Source organism: Cydia pomonella, chromosome 1 (assembly GCF_033807575.1).
Source record: "Cydia pomonella isolate Wapato2018A chromosome 1, ilCydPomo1, whole genome shotgun sequence".
Classification (NCBI taxonomy): Eukaryota; Metazoa; Arthropoda; class Insecta; order Lepidoptera; family Tortricidae; genus Cydia; species Cydia pomonella.
Genome location: NC_084703.1, coordinates 47676985 through 47694379, shown reverse-complemented (window position 1 = coordinate 47694379; position 17395 = coordinate 47676985). Strand labels below are relative to the sequence as shown.

At 39.9% G+C, this 17395-nt stretch overlaps 1 protein-coding gene across 1 annotated transcript in view; it reads left to right on the top strand.

The window, feature by feature from the left end:
* The window catches only part of LOC133529045 (uncharacterized), a 41022-nt gene that overhangs the window by 2299 nt on the left and 21328 nt on the right, over positions 1 to 17395 (top strand). Inside the window, exons 2-5 of the mRNA XM_061866654.1 lie at positions 4706 to 4857; positions 6515 to 6597; positions 13609 to 13686; positions 16336 to 16463. Coding sequence (XP_061722638.1) covers positions 4723 to 4857; positions 6515 to 6597; positions 13609 to 13686; positions 16336 to 16463 — 424 coding nt within the window. The 5' untranslated portion in view covers positions 4706 to 4722. The remainder of the gene's footprint in view (positions 1 to 4705; positions 4858 to 6514; positions 6598 to 13608; positions 13687 to 16335; positions 16464 to 17395) is intronic.

Below are 17395 nucleotides of genomic sequence, written 5' to 3'. Positions count from 1 at the left end.
TCACCTGTGAAGTCGACCAGCCTTTTAGATAATTCTTTAAAAAGTTGTAGAGCATTAGGATCTGCATTTTTGTTTATTAAATATACAAATAGTGTAAAAAAATGTAAGGATAATAATTCCTTTGTATTTTTTTTTATTTTTACGAGGTTTTATTGCTAACTGAACTTTTCTTCCAATAGGCAAGTTATACGTCACGAAAATTCTAACATACCCGAACACAATTAGGTTAAGTTGTTTTATCACAGAGTTGCCGTGGTGACTTCATGTCTCCATCATCAGATCAGCTTGATGGTGCCATAATATTGCATTGTCACCCAACTTTCATATGTGTGTGAAGTTCCAGCTGAATTGAATAATGGGAAGTGAGTCTAATTTAGCTTGCAACATTTGACCCGTACATGTTATATATAAGAGCTGCTCAAAAACATCTGAACACGCAGTCTAACGCCTTGGCGATAGATACGTGTTCAGATATTTGTTGGCGCCTTGACCGCTCCGATATATCTGATGCGACTGTACATTTCAGGTTAAATAAAAGCTTGTAAAAAGTAAAACTTATTTACACTAAAATTTGCACCATGAAAAAAAATAAAAATAAAAAGAGCAACAAATAAACGGTTTCCCATGTCACTGTTGGAATGACCCATGCAAGTTTTTCGCATCTCTCTCTCTCTAATGGAAGTCTGTGACTAATGTTATTTATATATAATTAAGATTGTATTTTGACGACCGGTCTGGCCTAGGGGGTAGTGACCCTGCCTATCAAGCTGATGGTCCCGGGTTCAAATCCTGGTAAGAGCATATATTTGTGTGATGAACACGGATATTTGTTTCTGAGTCATGGGTGTTTCTATGTATTTATAATTATATATATTGTTGTCTAGGTACCTACAACACAAGCCTTATTGAGCTTACTGTGGGACTCAGTCAATTTCTGTAATAATGTCCTATAATATTTATTTGTTTCATTTTTCATTTCATGTCCTTTATTCATAACAATCAATATTGTGTAGGACATTGATCATTACATTCATTACTAACTAATTAATTATAAAATAAACAACACAACATAACCATTAATTACAAACAAAAATATACATTACCAAAAAAAAAGATTTGAAGTACATTAAAATTATCAAAGTATAAATAAATTAAACATCAATTCAAATCATCATCAATTGCATTAATTGTATTTGTTAAAATTTAATTCTGTTTGTAATTTAGTGCATGTTGCATGCTAATTGATATTATCAATGAAATGTATGCCCTTGGGTACGACAAAGTGCAACAAGAAAATGTATAACCATTATTTATTTATTTTTCAAATATTTACACGGCATTACACCATATGCCAATACACCGAATAATTAGACTATCCAAATACAAAACATATATAAAATAATAAACAGATATTCATTAATAATCAAATGCAAGTGCTGGACAGCCTATCATCCATCATCACACAGAACCTCAGACACTCCTGGCACACATTCGCCCATCTCCCCGCAAACAAGTCACACTCTGGTGCTGATGTCAAGAGTGCATTGAGCAGGGATAAAGCGCGGAGGAGTGGCGAGTTCCTGCGCGATACAGTGCGCTATATGCAATATCATGTTGTATACACCCATGTTCGACGTATAAAGTATTTGTATTTGCAAATTCACACTAAATTATGTCAAGTTTATTAGAAAAATATTTAACCATCTGCTACAAAGCCCGCGATCGACTGTTTATGTTACATTGTTGCTAGTGCTTTAGGGCATTAACTGATAAACTAAATTAGATAAGATACAGGTATTATGTAGTGTTATATCTTCCTTATTGTAAGCCCCCATTTAGAAATATCTCAGAAATATATCGTTTTGGTTTCATTGGACCTAAATATCATAGTTTGTTACTTGACAGTTTTTTTGTAAATAATGTCAAACGATCTTGATTTTCCTGATGATCAAATGTCTATATAGGACTCATGGCATATAAACAACACAAAGGTCAGAAATTAGAGTTAAAGTCTGACGCTCGCACTCGACGATTGAAACGTCTCTAACTAAATGATATTGTAATGTGACGTCATATTGCATTGGTCTGTCCTAATTTTATGGAATATTAAGAAAATTGCTATTTTGATCCTGAAATAGTGCGTTTTTATATATAGTTGTCATACAATTTATTTTTCAATAAATGTAATAAATCGAATGTTACCATTTACTTTTATCTTTTTTAAAGTTATAAAAAACATTTTTGAGACTTTGTAGCCCTGTATTTTTTAATAATCTCAATGTGTCTTTTTTAAAATTCTACTTTTTTATAACAGATTGCTCATTTTCTATCCATTTAACTAAATTTTATTATAATATTCAACATGTGTCCCTGCTGATGTGTGAAGCTGATGCTCCCGGGTTCAAATCCTGGTAACGGCATGTATTCGTGTGATGAGCATGGATATTTGTTCCTGAGTCATGGGTGTTTTCTATGTATTTAAGTATTTATAAATATTTGTATATTATATATTTATGTCGTTGTCTAAGTACTCTCTCAACACAAGCCTTATTGAGCTTACTGTGGGACTTAGTCAATTTGTGTAATAATGTCCTATAATATTTATTTATTTTATGTGTCAAGTACCCAATGCCATAGTATTTATCTGTCCTAAATTTCAAAACAACTTCATCATCATCATCATCATCATTTTAGCCTCCAGTCGCCCACTGCTGAGCATAGGCCTGTCTTCGTGTACGCCACTTATCCCGGTCCTGGGCTAGTCGCATCCAGAAGTGTCCCGCGATTTTTGAATGTCATAACAACTTAGCCTTGCCTTAATATCAAATTGTGTCCCTTTTCAAATGGCCAAATGTCATAACATAATGCATGTACATTCGAGTTCATAAATATGTATACATTTTTTTTCTTTCTTGCAATGGATGAAGGCGAAAAAATGTATACATATTTATGAACTCGTCTGTAATCGCCAGATATTGTATTTGGATATTTTCCGACCTATAAATTATTACAAGTTACGAGTATTTTTTTTTTTCGTGTATACTCTGTTTTTTATTACAAGAGTTACGAGTATTTTTTTTTCGTGTATACTCTGTTTTTTATTACAAGAGTTAAGAGTATTTTTTTTTCGTGTATACTCTGTTTTTTATTACAAGAGTTACGAGTATTTGTTTTTCAAGTAGATACTCTGGATCCTTACTCACATAATAATAAAAAAGTCTAACGCAGGATTTATTTATCCAAAAAAAAGTTGGTACAATATACATTTACATAATATTTCGCCAAACATAACGTTTATCGGCGAATGTTGCACTCACTTACAGTTTCTGTGTACCCGATCTTATCTTATGAACTATTTATTTATCTAAGTATTTATGATTATGGCTTATTCTAAGTATTATATGTATGTATGTAGGTGTGTATTGTTTTTCTTATCTGAAAAAACTAGTTGCCCAAGCTTGGGATCGTTTTATATATTTTATTTATTTATTTTTAAGTTGAGGCACGTTTTGAGTTGAGGTATTTAGTAGCAACTTTTTCAGTTTCGTTTTAAACACGTTTTTGCTGCTACACTCGTCTTCAAAGGAAATTTTGTTAAAAATTCGCGGTGTGAGATAGCTGCGCGTTCGTTCACCATAGTAGTTGTTGGCGGTGGGCTCCGCGTACCTACGGCGCTCTAACCCTCTTTGCGGTCGTGTGTACACGCGCGGCGTTTTAAACTCAGAACAATTAAACTGATCAGTTGCTCATAAATATCTAACCTTGTCATGCACTGGTAAGACGCTTAATGTTTTGAATAAGGCTACGTTATCATTCTTACAGGTTTTAATGGTATGGTACTACGTACCTAATGTGGATAAGGTACTCCAATCGACTCAAAGATATCGTAATTGGATAAACATTCGATCTTTGACCCGCTCCGTCCTAGCCATTGTTATTAGATAGCTCACACTGTCTATTGTTGTCGCTTGACCGTTCTGATCTCGTGACGTCATGGCGTGTGTCACCCGTATTAATACAGCAATATTATCAATTACTGTAATCGCAAATACCTGTACCCCTAGTGTAAATTTATTCGTTGGCGTAACGTTTGCGTTAAGTCTCATTTCATTTAGACCGCGAGCCAGGAACAATTTCTATGACCAATCGCCTCCCGGCCGAAAACTCGTGTAGTGGTTAAAGGCTAGGTATGATGAACCCTCGTGGACGTCAGCTGCCGCTCCGTTTGAACTATCATTTAATAAAGTATCAAACGGGAGGCGATGACATTTTTTTTGTTTTACTTGTTTCGGTGGCTGCCATTCCTCAATCCACCAACGGAGCGTCAGCTGACGTCCACGAGAGTTCATCATACCTAGCCGTTAACCATTACAAGAGTTTTCAGCCGGGAGGCGATTGGTTATGGAAATTCTATTGGCTCATACTATTTTTCGTTAACCCGCTCACCCGCTCCGTGCAACCGCGCCAGCTAGCGGATGCCATTATAGTACGGGTACGGGCGGGGACCGTATGATCTACTACGTCATCTGATACAAGGATAAGCCCCATGGCACACGTTCAAGTACCACAACTAAACAAGGCTGGTGGCAACAGATAGAAATTTACATGTAGCTTCAGAAACCACTCATCTGCCAGTTCCTATATGGCCGGAAGTGCGTCTGCCTATCTGCCAATTTTTTTTTTAATTACGCTTTTCTGTCGTCAGGAGTAAAAGCACCAGCCATGCATATGTGGATGTGGTTTGGCTACGATCTCGGGCCCTTCCTGTTCTCCGGCCTCGACATCACTAAGCGCTGGCAATTCGCCCTCACCTGGATAGTGCTGTTTGTGGTGGCGCTGCTGTTTGAAGCTTCTAAGGTAAACCAGGCTTTAGTAGCAGAGGCGGCGTTAGGCGTGGGCGACGTGGACACCGCCCACGGCCTCGCGGGCCGAGGGGCCTCGCGCCTCAAACAAAGATGTATCATCATCTCCTAGCCGTTTTCGACCACAGCGACTGCGTTCTACCGTTGAGAGCGTCGCTGGTGCGCTCTCAGGTGACTGATATAGCCAATTTTTCAGCAAATGTGCGACCACACTCGTTGCAAGTCAGAAACCCTTCGACATAATTGTAAAGTATGGCCGCAGGTGGTCTGGCCTTCAGCTCGTCGCGCTTAGCGTCGAGTTCTGTGCCCCACCTAGCTTCAAACTGACGCACCTGAGTCTGCACAATATGCCTCCAACGTGGACGGTCACTGGCTAGACTCTCCCACTTCGTTGGCTCTAACACTACTTAAGAAGAAAGGAGACGACCGGTTCTCCATACAAACGTAGTCCCCATTTTCCTCTCTGTATTTTGACAGTATGGAAAACATTTTTATAACGAGCGCTGGTGGCCTAGCGGTAAGAGCGCGCGACCTGCAATGCGGAGGTCGCGGATTCAAACCCCGGCTCGTAACCAATGAGATTATTGGAACTTATATACGAAATCTCTTCTTCTTCCTCGCGTTGTCCCGGCATTTGCCACGAAACGTATTATGTACGAAATATCATTTGATATTTACCAGTCGCTTTTCGGTGAAGAAAACATCGTGAGGAAACCGGACTAATCCCAACAAGGCCTAGTTTATCCTCTGGGTTGGAAGGTCAGATGGCAGTCGCTTTCGTAAAAACTGGTGCCTACGCCAATTCTGGGGATTAGTTGCCAAGGTGACCCCAGGCCCCCATGAGCCGTGGCAAAATGCCGGGAATACGCGAGGAAGATCATGATGGAAAACATTTTTATAAAATTAATTATTCATTAACTATAGCTATGTTCCTTCGTTGGATTTTTTAGTTTTTTTTTACCACAATATACCTAAGTAGTTACAAGAGTTAGGAGCGAAAAAGAAATTACACACAAACTTTTAAACTTTCTAACTCTTATAATAATTAAAAATCGAAAAAAAATTTACAATACTCAGAGAGGAAAATGGGGACTACGTTTGTATGGAGCAGCAGAGTGTTCCATCTGTCCACGCTCTTGGTGACCGCCGCCACAAATAAAGCGGGGACAGATGGGAACACCGTCCACTATGGTCTTAATTCCACAGGTTTTCCTATTTATCCCCGCTTTTCGTGACCACCGCCATAAATGAAGCGGGGACAGATGGGAATGATTTATAAGGTGCGCTCGTTCCCATCAGTGCCCAGCGGTGACAAATGGGAACACCGTCCACTATAGTCTTCATTCCACAGGTTTTCCTATTTATCCCCGTTTTTCGTGACCACCGCCACAAATGAAGTTGGGACAGACGGGAATGATTTATACATTGCGCCTTCCCATACTGATGGGCACTGGCCCAGCGGTGACAAATGGGAACACCGTCCACTATAGTCTTCATTCCACAGGTTTTCCTATTTATCCCCGCTTTTCGTGCCCACCGCCACAAATGAAGCGGGGACAGATGGGAATGATTTATACAATGCGCCTTCCCATCAGTGCCCAGCGGGGACAAATGGGAACACCGTCCACTATAGTATAGTCTTCATTCCACAGGTGTACCTGGCGAGAGTGCAGCGCGCCGCCCAAAAGCAGCTGTACCCATACAGGTCTGATGAGCGACGGAATCTGCTGTGCCGGTGAGTTTGCGTATTACACCTTGCTGCTATAGTAATAGAGTTGATATTACCAAGTTCCCTGCCGGTGCCATCGTCAACACTGTTAAGAGGAAAGGGGACCACCGGGGCCATATTGGGTTGCATACAAGTTTAAGTCACATCTTTGATACGCATAACAACTTGTGTCATAATCATTATTGCGCGCAAGAGAGGTATGAACATTGTGAATTTCATCTCGCTCGTGTGGTAGGGCACAGCCAGTGGATGTCATTCCAGATCTAGAGCAGAGCCCAACTGGGGAAGTACCTCCACCTTACAGAAAACCGCAGCCAAATAACACTAGACCCTACTCATAGTGTTGAGTTCCTGTCGGTGAGTAATGTTGCCAGACCTCAACGAGGGGGGGCGGGGTTAGGGTCGGCAACGCGCATGTAACTCCTCTGGAGTTGCAGGCGTACATAGGCTACGGAGACTGCTTACCATCAGGCGGGCCGTATGCTTGTTTGCCACCGACATAGTATAAAATAAACATTGCGCATACAAATGAAAAGTCATATTATATTGTGTCACATTTATAGCCATAATATTTGATGACATACATAGCAGTTGTCATATTTTTTTGTGCATACCTAACGAACCTAACCTAAAATTTTATGCGAATTAAATTTATGACTATAAAAATTACACATAACTCATTTATGACAAAAACCCAGTTATGCTCAAGAAAAATTGTAACTAAAGATATTTATGACTTACAATTTTATGCATAAAGTGTTATGACAATTAAAAATATGACAAAAGTTGTTATGCGACCAGATGGAGTCCCGGGCGACCGGTTTTCGAAAGAATTCTACTCCCCTTTTTCTTCTCTGGAAAATAACATTGTATAGAATATATTTACACAATTTGATGTATGTTAACCACAACTATGCCCTGCGTTTGATTTTTTTGATTTTTATACCGGGTATATATTTAGTCAATGTGCAATATTTTACGGACAAACGAATTAAAGACACTGTAACTTAACACTACAATTGCCTATTTATTGTATACAAATATAGTCCGTCAAGCAAAGTATGTCAGTAGCAATGTACAGAAAAGTGAAGTAGGGCAACACTCAAAAAGGTGCGACCAGGGGGCCTACCGCGAAAACCGAAATTCGCAAATTGCGGGGATCTTTCTCTTTTACTTTCACTAAGACGTAATTAGAGTGACAGAGAAAAATGCCCGCAATTGACGAATTACGATTTTCCCGGTAGCCGCCCAGACCGCAGCTTAAAAAACGGTCACGATACGGAATCGCAGTGACGCGTCGTATGCGTACCGTTTTTGACGCATGCTCCCCACACCACTGCTTAAAATACGCTGACGCACCGTAAATTGATCTGCGTAAAAATCGCAAAAAATATTACACGGAGATCTTATGGCAGACACCACACCGGTGACGTAAAAGACGCAACTGTTATGCGAACAAAAAAGATTCGCGTGAAGCACGTCACTGCGATTCCGTACCGTCACCGTTTTTTAAGCTGCGGTCTGGTCGCACCTATAAGCAGTATTGCGTTCCTATTGCGCTAAGAAAAGCAGCAATGTACATCGAACCAAAAACATGTAACTATCATAACCTCAAATTTTAGAAATATTTACGATCAACGACCGTGATTGTGACACTTTTTTCTCCAATTAGGAATGCCCGCGTTTCCGAGTATTTTCCGAAATCTGAAAAATAAGTCTAGAGTACAACTTTAAGCATTTATAACGCAGAGGGGATATATTTCGCATCTAATTTTGAAGTTTATTTCAAAGCGATAGGGTTCAATTTGGCATAATGACTGGCACACTATGAGAGATCTATTTAATCAACTCCATCCACCACTATGTACTTGATCTTACGTCAATTGTTTTAAAATTGAACACAATGGCTAATTGGTCATACTACTAAACAATAGGTAGTGTTTTAAAACAAAAATACGGCCCGCGTGTGATGTAGTCATTTATGTTTGACGGTTTGGCCTAGTGGGTAGTGACCCTGCCTATGAAGCTGATGGTCCCGGGTTCAAATCCTGGTAAGGGCATTTATTTGTGTGATGAGCATGAATATTTGTTCCTGAGTCATGGGTGTTTTCTATGTATTTAAGTATTTATATATTACATATATCGTTGTCTATGTACCCACAACACAAGCCTTATTGAGCCTTACTGTGGGACGTGGTCAATTTGTGTAATAATGTCCTATAATATTTATTTATTATTTATTTATTTATGTGCCTCACTGATTACCAGTTCGCCGGACGATATCGGCCTAACAGTTATTCGCGATTGTCAGCTTTTGCGAATAACTGACAGGCCACAATTCAATTCAATACGCACTGCTTGCAGAATAAGCGCAATTTCTATCAAAGACTCCTACAGAAACAAGTTGCAACTTGCACAGCGCACGCACGCGCGCGTTCGAATTTACTTCATTTTAGGTAAAACTTCTAGCCGAATATTCGACTATCGGCCGATGGCTCCGCTGGATATTCGGTATTCGGCCAAGCAATTCGGTATGCAACGAATAGTGCATCTCTATTAACACATTCACTGCCGGGAACCCACCAGGTGGGCGCTCGTGAACTTTGTTCAGATGCCGGACAACCCGCTGGGCGGGTTGTTTTGTACGCAGCTATAGACCACCGGTTTCTGGGGTAGTGCGCCGTTTTTTGTCTGGCAGTGAATGTGTTAACTACCCTATTGTCCGGGTTCGGTAAACTGAATGGTTCTCAAGGGTTGGCCTGGTTTCTGGAGAGGGGGGCGAGGGTAGGTTTTGTGTGTGGTTTTCATTCGACACCTTTCCTTGGGTGAGGGTGTGAGAGATCTCTTCCGCATCTCTGCTGTGGAGACTGTCCATTCGCCGTCAGGCCGGTGTGTGCCAGCCATTGACGTGCCTCATTGGTGCCAGCTTTATTGCTACCGGCCGTTGTCCAACCCCGCGACCCCTCGCCCGGTGATACCGTTTGAGCGGGGCCAGAGGGCCTACCGCGAACCACGTTCGACGTGTTGTCTCTCTGTCGCAATTATAAATTCGTACGTAAGTATGACAGGGAGGCAGCACGTCGAACGTGGTTCGCCCTCAGGTTCCGGGGCCGCAGTGAAGGCGACCGGCACCTTAGGCTGGCGCGTGCGTCGTGCCTGTGTTGGCTCCATCCGAGTGCTAGTTATCTTCTTCTTCTTCCTTGTCCCAAGCCCCTTTCTCCAGTGGTCGAATGTAGTGCGACGCGATCCCTCGTAGATGGTCAGGGGTAGGCTCTGTCTCCACCAGAGATGTGCGAGGATGCGTAGCGAGGGATCTGTTTGTTAAGACCCAATAAAATCACTTCATTTGTTTTCCTCGCTTAGAGTGCAGTATTTCTATTCATCCGGTTCTCAAGACAAACATAGTCCCCATTTCCCTCTCTGGATATTGACAGTATGGAAAATATTTACGTTTTGTTATTTTTTTCGAACTTTTGATTACTGTAGGAGTTAGAAGCATATAAAATTTTGTATTACATCTGTTTTTCGCTCCTAATATTTATAATAATAAAAAAATAGAAAAAAGTTACACGTACGGGCATAACGATGGTTAATATACAACAAATTATGTAAAAATATTTTCCATAGGGTCTACCAAAGGGTAGATATACAACAAATAGTGTCAAGATATTTTCAAAAATATTAATATATAAAGAGGGAAATGAGGACTACGTTTGTACGAAAAGACGAATTCACGCGGGTCCTCCACTTTCGTCTCGCTACGCATCCTCGCACATCTCTAGTGGAAACGCGTCGTTAGAGTCCGTCTAAGGCTTAGGCTAACTTTGAGACGACTTGAAGAGAGCAAAGCGAGACTGTAAACGTCATATTTTCGTAGAATATTGACATTAATGATGACCACGATGGCTACTTTCTATCACCGCACCGCTCGCCTTCGGCAGGGTGTTCATCCTTGCTCGCCTCGAGCCCTAGTAGGTGTGCAGTGCAGTGCACGGCCCCATAGACGTCGTCGGGGGGAAGGGGATCAAGCGTTTCTGATCCTCCCCTCCATTATGAGGGTGCCCTGGCGATAAGCCGGGGCTGCCGGAGGGCGCCGTGATGGAATGTCATCGATCCCAGTGCGCCCTCACAAACGGCAAAGAGGGTGAAACGCCGGAGTGGGTTTAGTGGGTAGGACCAAATTCTCCCCCCGTCTTGCCAGGAAAGGAGCGGCGAGTCCCACACACCGTGCGTAAATGCATTCCCACTCCGTCAAAAAAAAAAACAAAAAAAAGGATGTTCATCCTCACACCCTAGAACCAAAATGGTCGCGCACTGTGCGGTTTAAGAGGAACTTTCTTCCGCGGACGCTCCAGCTGTGGAATGAGCTGCCTGCCGAGGTTTTCCCGAGGGTCTACAATATGAGGTTCTTCAAAAAAGGAGTGTACAGATTTTTAAAGTATCGGCAGCGCGCATGTAACAGCTCTGGAGTTGGAGGCGTCCATAGGCTACGGTAACTGCTTACCACCAGGTGGGCTGTATGCTTGTCTGCCACCGTCGTGGTATAACAAAAAGACATTTACAAACTTTGTCATTATAAATTAGATTTTAGATTAGAAATGCAGAGTTATCTTGGACCGATGCTACACTACTTACACTTCTTATATGATGTTTTTTACTAGAAATGTATCGGTATTTACAAACCTGCTTTCCTAACAGTTTAGATATACAAATGAGCTGTTTTATATTCTGCCTGTTCACGCCCGATTGACTCATTAGTGCTAATTCATTTGTATTTGATTGTGTTATCAGCAAAACGATACGTTTCGAAGCGTAAACTATCTATTCACACAGCTGATGTTTTATTTAAACAAAAATCGCTTGAGAAAGCTTCATTCAATGTTTCACACAAAAAGATCCGACATCGAGAGTCACGAGATGTACCCTTTAGCCCTTTATGGGTAATTGAAAACATTACACGATTAATTGATATATAGGTTAAAGCCAGAACGATCAGGGACAGGTCCCGCGGTGCAGCATTTTTATCACCTGTCACTTTCGCACTTACATACTTGTTAGAACGTGACAGGCATGGTGACAAATGATAAAGAGCCGACCATCTTAGCCCTACAGGCAGTTTTGTATTTGGTTGGTTAACTAATAAATGATTTAAGCAGGGACCGGACAACCGGGTCAACCCTTTCCTCGAAAAAAGCCTTTCAATGGGCGTCCCTAAACTAGCTAGTGAAAGACTTACCAGTTCCAGCTGCTAGCCCATTCATTTGACTATCCCTTACCGAAAAAACATACCGAACAATGAAGCTAACACTTAGCGATTGGACCCGGGTATGTCCTTAAACTATACGTCCAAGAGAGAGGTATGGGCATTCTGAATGTCATCTCGCTTTGTGTGGTAGGGCACAGCACAGCGGATGTCATAGATGTAGAGCAGAGCTCAACTGGGGAAGTACCTCCACCTTACAGAAAACCGCAGCCAAATAACATTAGCTACTCATAGTGTTGTGTTCCTGCCGGTGAGTAAGGTTGCCAGAGCTTAATGAGGGTGCGAAGTGTTAGGGTCGGCAGCGCGCGTGTAACCCCTCTAGAGTTGCAGGCATCCATACGGAGACTGCTTACGTACAATCAGGCGGGACGAATGCTCGTTAGCCGCCGACGTGGTATTAAAAAAAATGCCTAGCGGCTGGTAAGCATTTGGTATAGGTATTGGGATACAGATTATTAGTAATAATTTCTCCATACAAACGTTCCCAACATTTTCCTCACTGGATTTTGGCCCTACATGAATCTTTTTTTTATATGAGTTCAATACCACTTGTATCTGTGTCTGTACGTTTTGTTTTTTTTTTTGATATTCTTGTTTTTTTATGAACAAAACATACAAAATCGGCAACGATGAACGCGAAAATCAAAACGGCCAACGAAATTATCGGTGTCAGACACAGATAATTTCTTTCTTATTCGGTTTCCAAAATTTCGTTACGCTTGGTTAAATTCTGAAGAGGAAAATGCTAGAAAAATTCTTCTGTTTCTGTTTCTAATTCTGTGCTATTCCTCTTATCTCTATAGGGACCGTGCGCGTTGGAGGGTCTGCCATCTTGTGGCCTGAATCGGAACAATAAACATGTACATTTACACGTCACGTGTTTTCTTGGGCATAGTAGGTTCTGCCATCTTGTGGACTGCATCGGAACAATAAACATCACATTTACGCCTCGCGGCAAAAATCTGACGGCTCCTGTGCTGCCTCCTACAGTTCATGCACGCTCCCTATAATTTTAGTAAGGGCTCAGCTGATATATCCTGTTAAAAGCAAAATGAAAGGGTTTTGTCATACAAAATCCTTTTAAATAAGAAATCGGGCCGGTTCCTGATGGTTTCATGTACCCGAATTAGTAAAAAAAGCGGCCAAGTGCGAGTCGGACTCGCCCATGAAGTTCCGTACCATTTATGACGTATTAAAAAAAAACTACTTACTAGATCTCGTTCAAACCAATTTTCGGTGGAAGTTTGCATGGCAATGTATATCATATTTTTTTTTTAGATTTTTAATTCTGTTATTTTAGACGTTACAGGGGGGGGGGGGGGGCACACATTTTTTCACTTTGGAAGTGTCTCTCGCGCAAACTATTCAGTTTAGATAAAAATGATATTCAGAACCTAAATATCATTTTTGAATACCTATCCATAGATACCCCACACGCATGGGTTTGATGAAAAAAGATTTTTTGATTTTCAGTTCTAAGTATGGGGAACCCCCAAAATTTAATGCTTTTTTTCTATTTTTGTGTAAAAATCTTAATGCGGTTCATAGAATACATCTACTTACCAAGTTTGAACAGTATAGCTCTTATAGTTTCGGAAAAAAGTGGCTGTGACATAATCGGACAGACAGACGGACATGACGAATCTATAAGGGTTCCGTTTTTTGCCATTTGGCTACGGAACCCTAAAAAGATAATGACATTTATTTGACTACTTACAAAAATACACACAAAAATATTGATGGCTTGGTTCCAGGGACCTCCCCGTCGAGCCTGGGACCAGTCGCAACGCCAGTCACGGCCAGGTGGGAAGATGGGCGTCTTTGAGGACCAGGTATTTGTTTTAAATTTATTTATGAAAAGTGTATTTTTATTTTTCTTCGAAAACCTGTCATTTTTTGGATTATTACGACTCAGAATAGGGAGTATTTATGCTATGTTCTGCCGCTAGAGAGCAGCACTATCACATATTGTAAACCATAGAGTAACTTATACATACTACTCCTTAAACAGTTTTTCGAAAATTTATCACTATGACATAATGCATCAAGGCGGTTTGCTTACAGAGGTTTAACGCGAAACGTGAAAATCGAATCGTTAATTGTGAGGATTCATACAAATTGTTTGTGAAAATGCGTCACAAACTGTCATTTTTTTTTTCGATAGACACCGTGATTGAGTAAATAGTAAACTTCTTTCCTGAGTTTTGCTGGTAATACCATTTTTTTCAAAAAAATTGTAAATTTTATTACAGTGACGTAAGTTCTACCGATTGTCAGTTAAGAGAAAAGGGGACGAAGTCACGTGATCGCTTCTCCACAAACGCAGTTCCCATTTTCCTCTCCGGAGATTGACTCTATAAAAAATAGATTTACGCAATTTGATGTATATTAACCACCGCTATGTCCCTTCGTAAGAATTTTTAATTGTTATATTATTAAATGTATAAAATTAAGTTAAATTCTCAAAAAAACATTGATTTGCGTTTTTTTTTAATTTATATGTATTTGTACATAAAAAGTTAATTAAATGGTAGAACTTGCATTGAAAATGAATTATTACGTTTTTTTGTCAAACCTGGTTTTTGCAAAGTTTACTTGTCACTTTTTGACATCTACCAATAAGGAAATTTACCTTTGTTCTCCGTCTGCCTAAAACGGATTGTGCCTATGTCGCGTTATGTCTAAACTTCAATCCTTAAGGCCATAAAGACTATCTAGCTTGCTGGCCATTTCGCTGTTTGTCTATATACTGTTAGACTTAGTATTTAATTTTGGAATATTTTTTTCACACTGCACCCACCTTAGCAAATTTCTGTTTGGCCCAGTGGTTGACTGGTAGAGAATGCCTCAAGGCATTAAGTCCGCCTATTGTACGTCATACTTGTACTTGTGCAATAAAGTTTAAATAATAATAATAATAATATATAGTGGACCGCCTGTTTAGAGCTCGTGCCTGATTCTCTAAGTGACATACTCGCGTTTTGCCTAAACTTCAATTTTCATGGGCGATAGATCATTTCATTTCGTTGTTCTTCTATACAGTGCACTGCCTGTTTCGAACACATACCTAAGTCAGTCATAATACCGCTGTTGTCCTAATGCGTGTTAGTCGTAATGCGATGTAGCTTAACAGCCATTTAGTCTTAATATCCTTTAGTTCAAAAGCTGTAATGGCACGTTGATAATTAGGAACTTGACGTGTGAGAGCTACATAGGCACAATCCGTTCTAGGTAGACGGAACAAAGGGATACTTAGACTACGCCCCATAACGGCATCATCGCGATCAAAAAGGCGTTTTCCACTACTACTATTAAAGGAATTCAATAAAAACACGCTGAATTATTACTTACTTACTCCTCTGGCTCAGCGACCCAAAGTGTGTATTGGCCTCCAACACTACTCTGCTCGCCACTGATCCCGGTCCTGTGCAGTTTCTCGCCAGTCTTCAATCTGGAGCTCGCGTAGATGCGTGTCCACCACATCCGCCCATCGATAGCTCGACCGGCCGGGCGGCGTGCTGTCGGTTTTCCCTCAAACGCTAATTATTAATTTATATTTATTAATTTATTATTACTCATACTCTTTTATTGGTAAAATATACAATTTTACATGTCAGCAATAAAACACTCAGTTGAAATTAAATTAAATTAAAAATGATTTACTTGATCTACATTCGATTAAAATAAAAGGATACAAATACAAATAAATAATAAAAGCGGCCAAGTGCGAGTCGGACTCGCCCATGAAGGGTTCCGTACCATTTATGACGTATTAAAAAAACTACTTACTAGATCTGGTTCAAACCAATTTTCGTTGGAAGTTTGCATGGTAATGTATATTATATTTTTTTTTAGATTTTTCATTCCGTTATTTTAGAAGTTACGGGGGGGGGGGGGGGGCACACTTTTTACCACTTTGGAAGTGTCTCTCGCGCAAACTATTCAGTTTAGAAAAAAATGATATTAGAAACCTCAATATCATTTTTAAAGACCTATCCATAGATACCCCACACGTATGGGTTTGATGAAAAAAGATTTTTTGAGTTTCAGTTCTAAGTATGGGGAACCCCCAAATTTTTTTATTTTTTTTTATTTTTGTGTAAACATCATAATGCGGTTCATAGAATACATCTACTTACCAAGTTTGAACAGTATAGCTTTTATAGTTTCGGAAAAAAGTGGCTGTGACAGAATCGGACAGACAGACAGACATGACGAATCTATAAGGGTTCCGTTTTTTGCCATTTGGCTACGGAACCCTAAAAATGACAAGTTAAAATTATTAAGTTATTCGGATAAATTAAAATCATACATTAATATTATTTAAGCTACATTATCTATAGTTGTTACATTTAAAATTAAGAAATTCATTAATGTCATAAAAAGCTTGGGCGGTTAACCATATTTTTATTACTTCACTTTTCTTTTATTATTAATTATTATTGTTTAACGACGCGTCACCTCAAAATATATTTTTCCAGGATGCTAGTGAACACCCACCAGACGTTCGTATTCGCGGTCCACAATATAGTCGGTTACCTCCTGATGTTGGCTGTGATGGTGTACAACGTGGAGCTGCTGCTGGCAGTGGTCCTCGGCATGATGACAGGTAAGCGCCTCGTAGGTTCCGCACCTAATAAAAAAAAAGTAATCAGGTATACTACTTTAGTTTGAACTGATATTAGCAGGTTGTATTTTATATTTATAGATGTGTTTTTTTTGTATGTAAATTTCTAAATTTACTAAAATCCATGTTGACACGTAAACATGCCATTGTGGCCTATTTGATAATAGTACATTACGATACAAGTGCGAAAAATAGGAAATTCGAAACGAGCGGCGATAAATTAAAACACGACCGAAGGGAGTGTTTTAAATCGACACGAGTTGTGAATAACCTATTCGCACATGTATCGTACAACGTTTTACAGTACATATGGCCCTTTAAATGTTTTACACAGTAACGTAATATACTAATTTTTGCACTAGTGCGGTAAAGTAGCACCATATGTACTGTAATAGTACATTACGATACAAGTGCGAAAAATAGGAAATTCGAAACGAGCGGCGATAAATTAAAACACGACCGAAGGCAGTGTTTTAAATCGACACGAGTTGTGAATAACCTATTCGCACATGTTTCGTACAACGTTTTACAGTACATATGGCCCTTTAAATGTTTTACACAGTAACGTAATATACTAATTTTTGCACTAGTGCGGTAAAGTAGCACCATATGTACTGTAATAGTACATTACGATACAAGTGCGAAAAATAGGAAATTCGAAACGAGCGGCGATAAATTAAAACACGACCGAAGGCAGTGTTTTAAATCGACACGAGTTGTGAATAACCTATTCGCACATGTTTCGTACAACGTTTTACAGTACATATGGCCCTTTAAATGTTTTACACAGTAACGTAATATACTAATTTTTGCACTAGTGCGGTAAAGTAGCACCATATGTACTGTAATAGTACATTACGATACAAGTGCGAAAAATAGGAAATTCGAAACGAGCGGCAATAAATTAAAACACG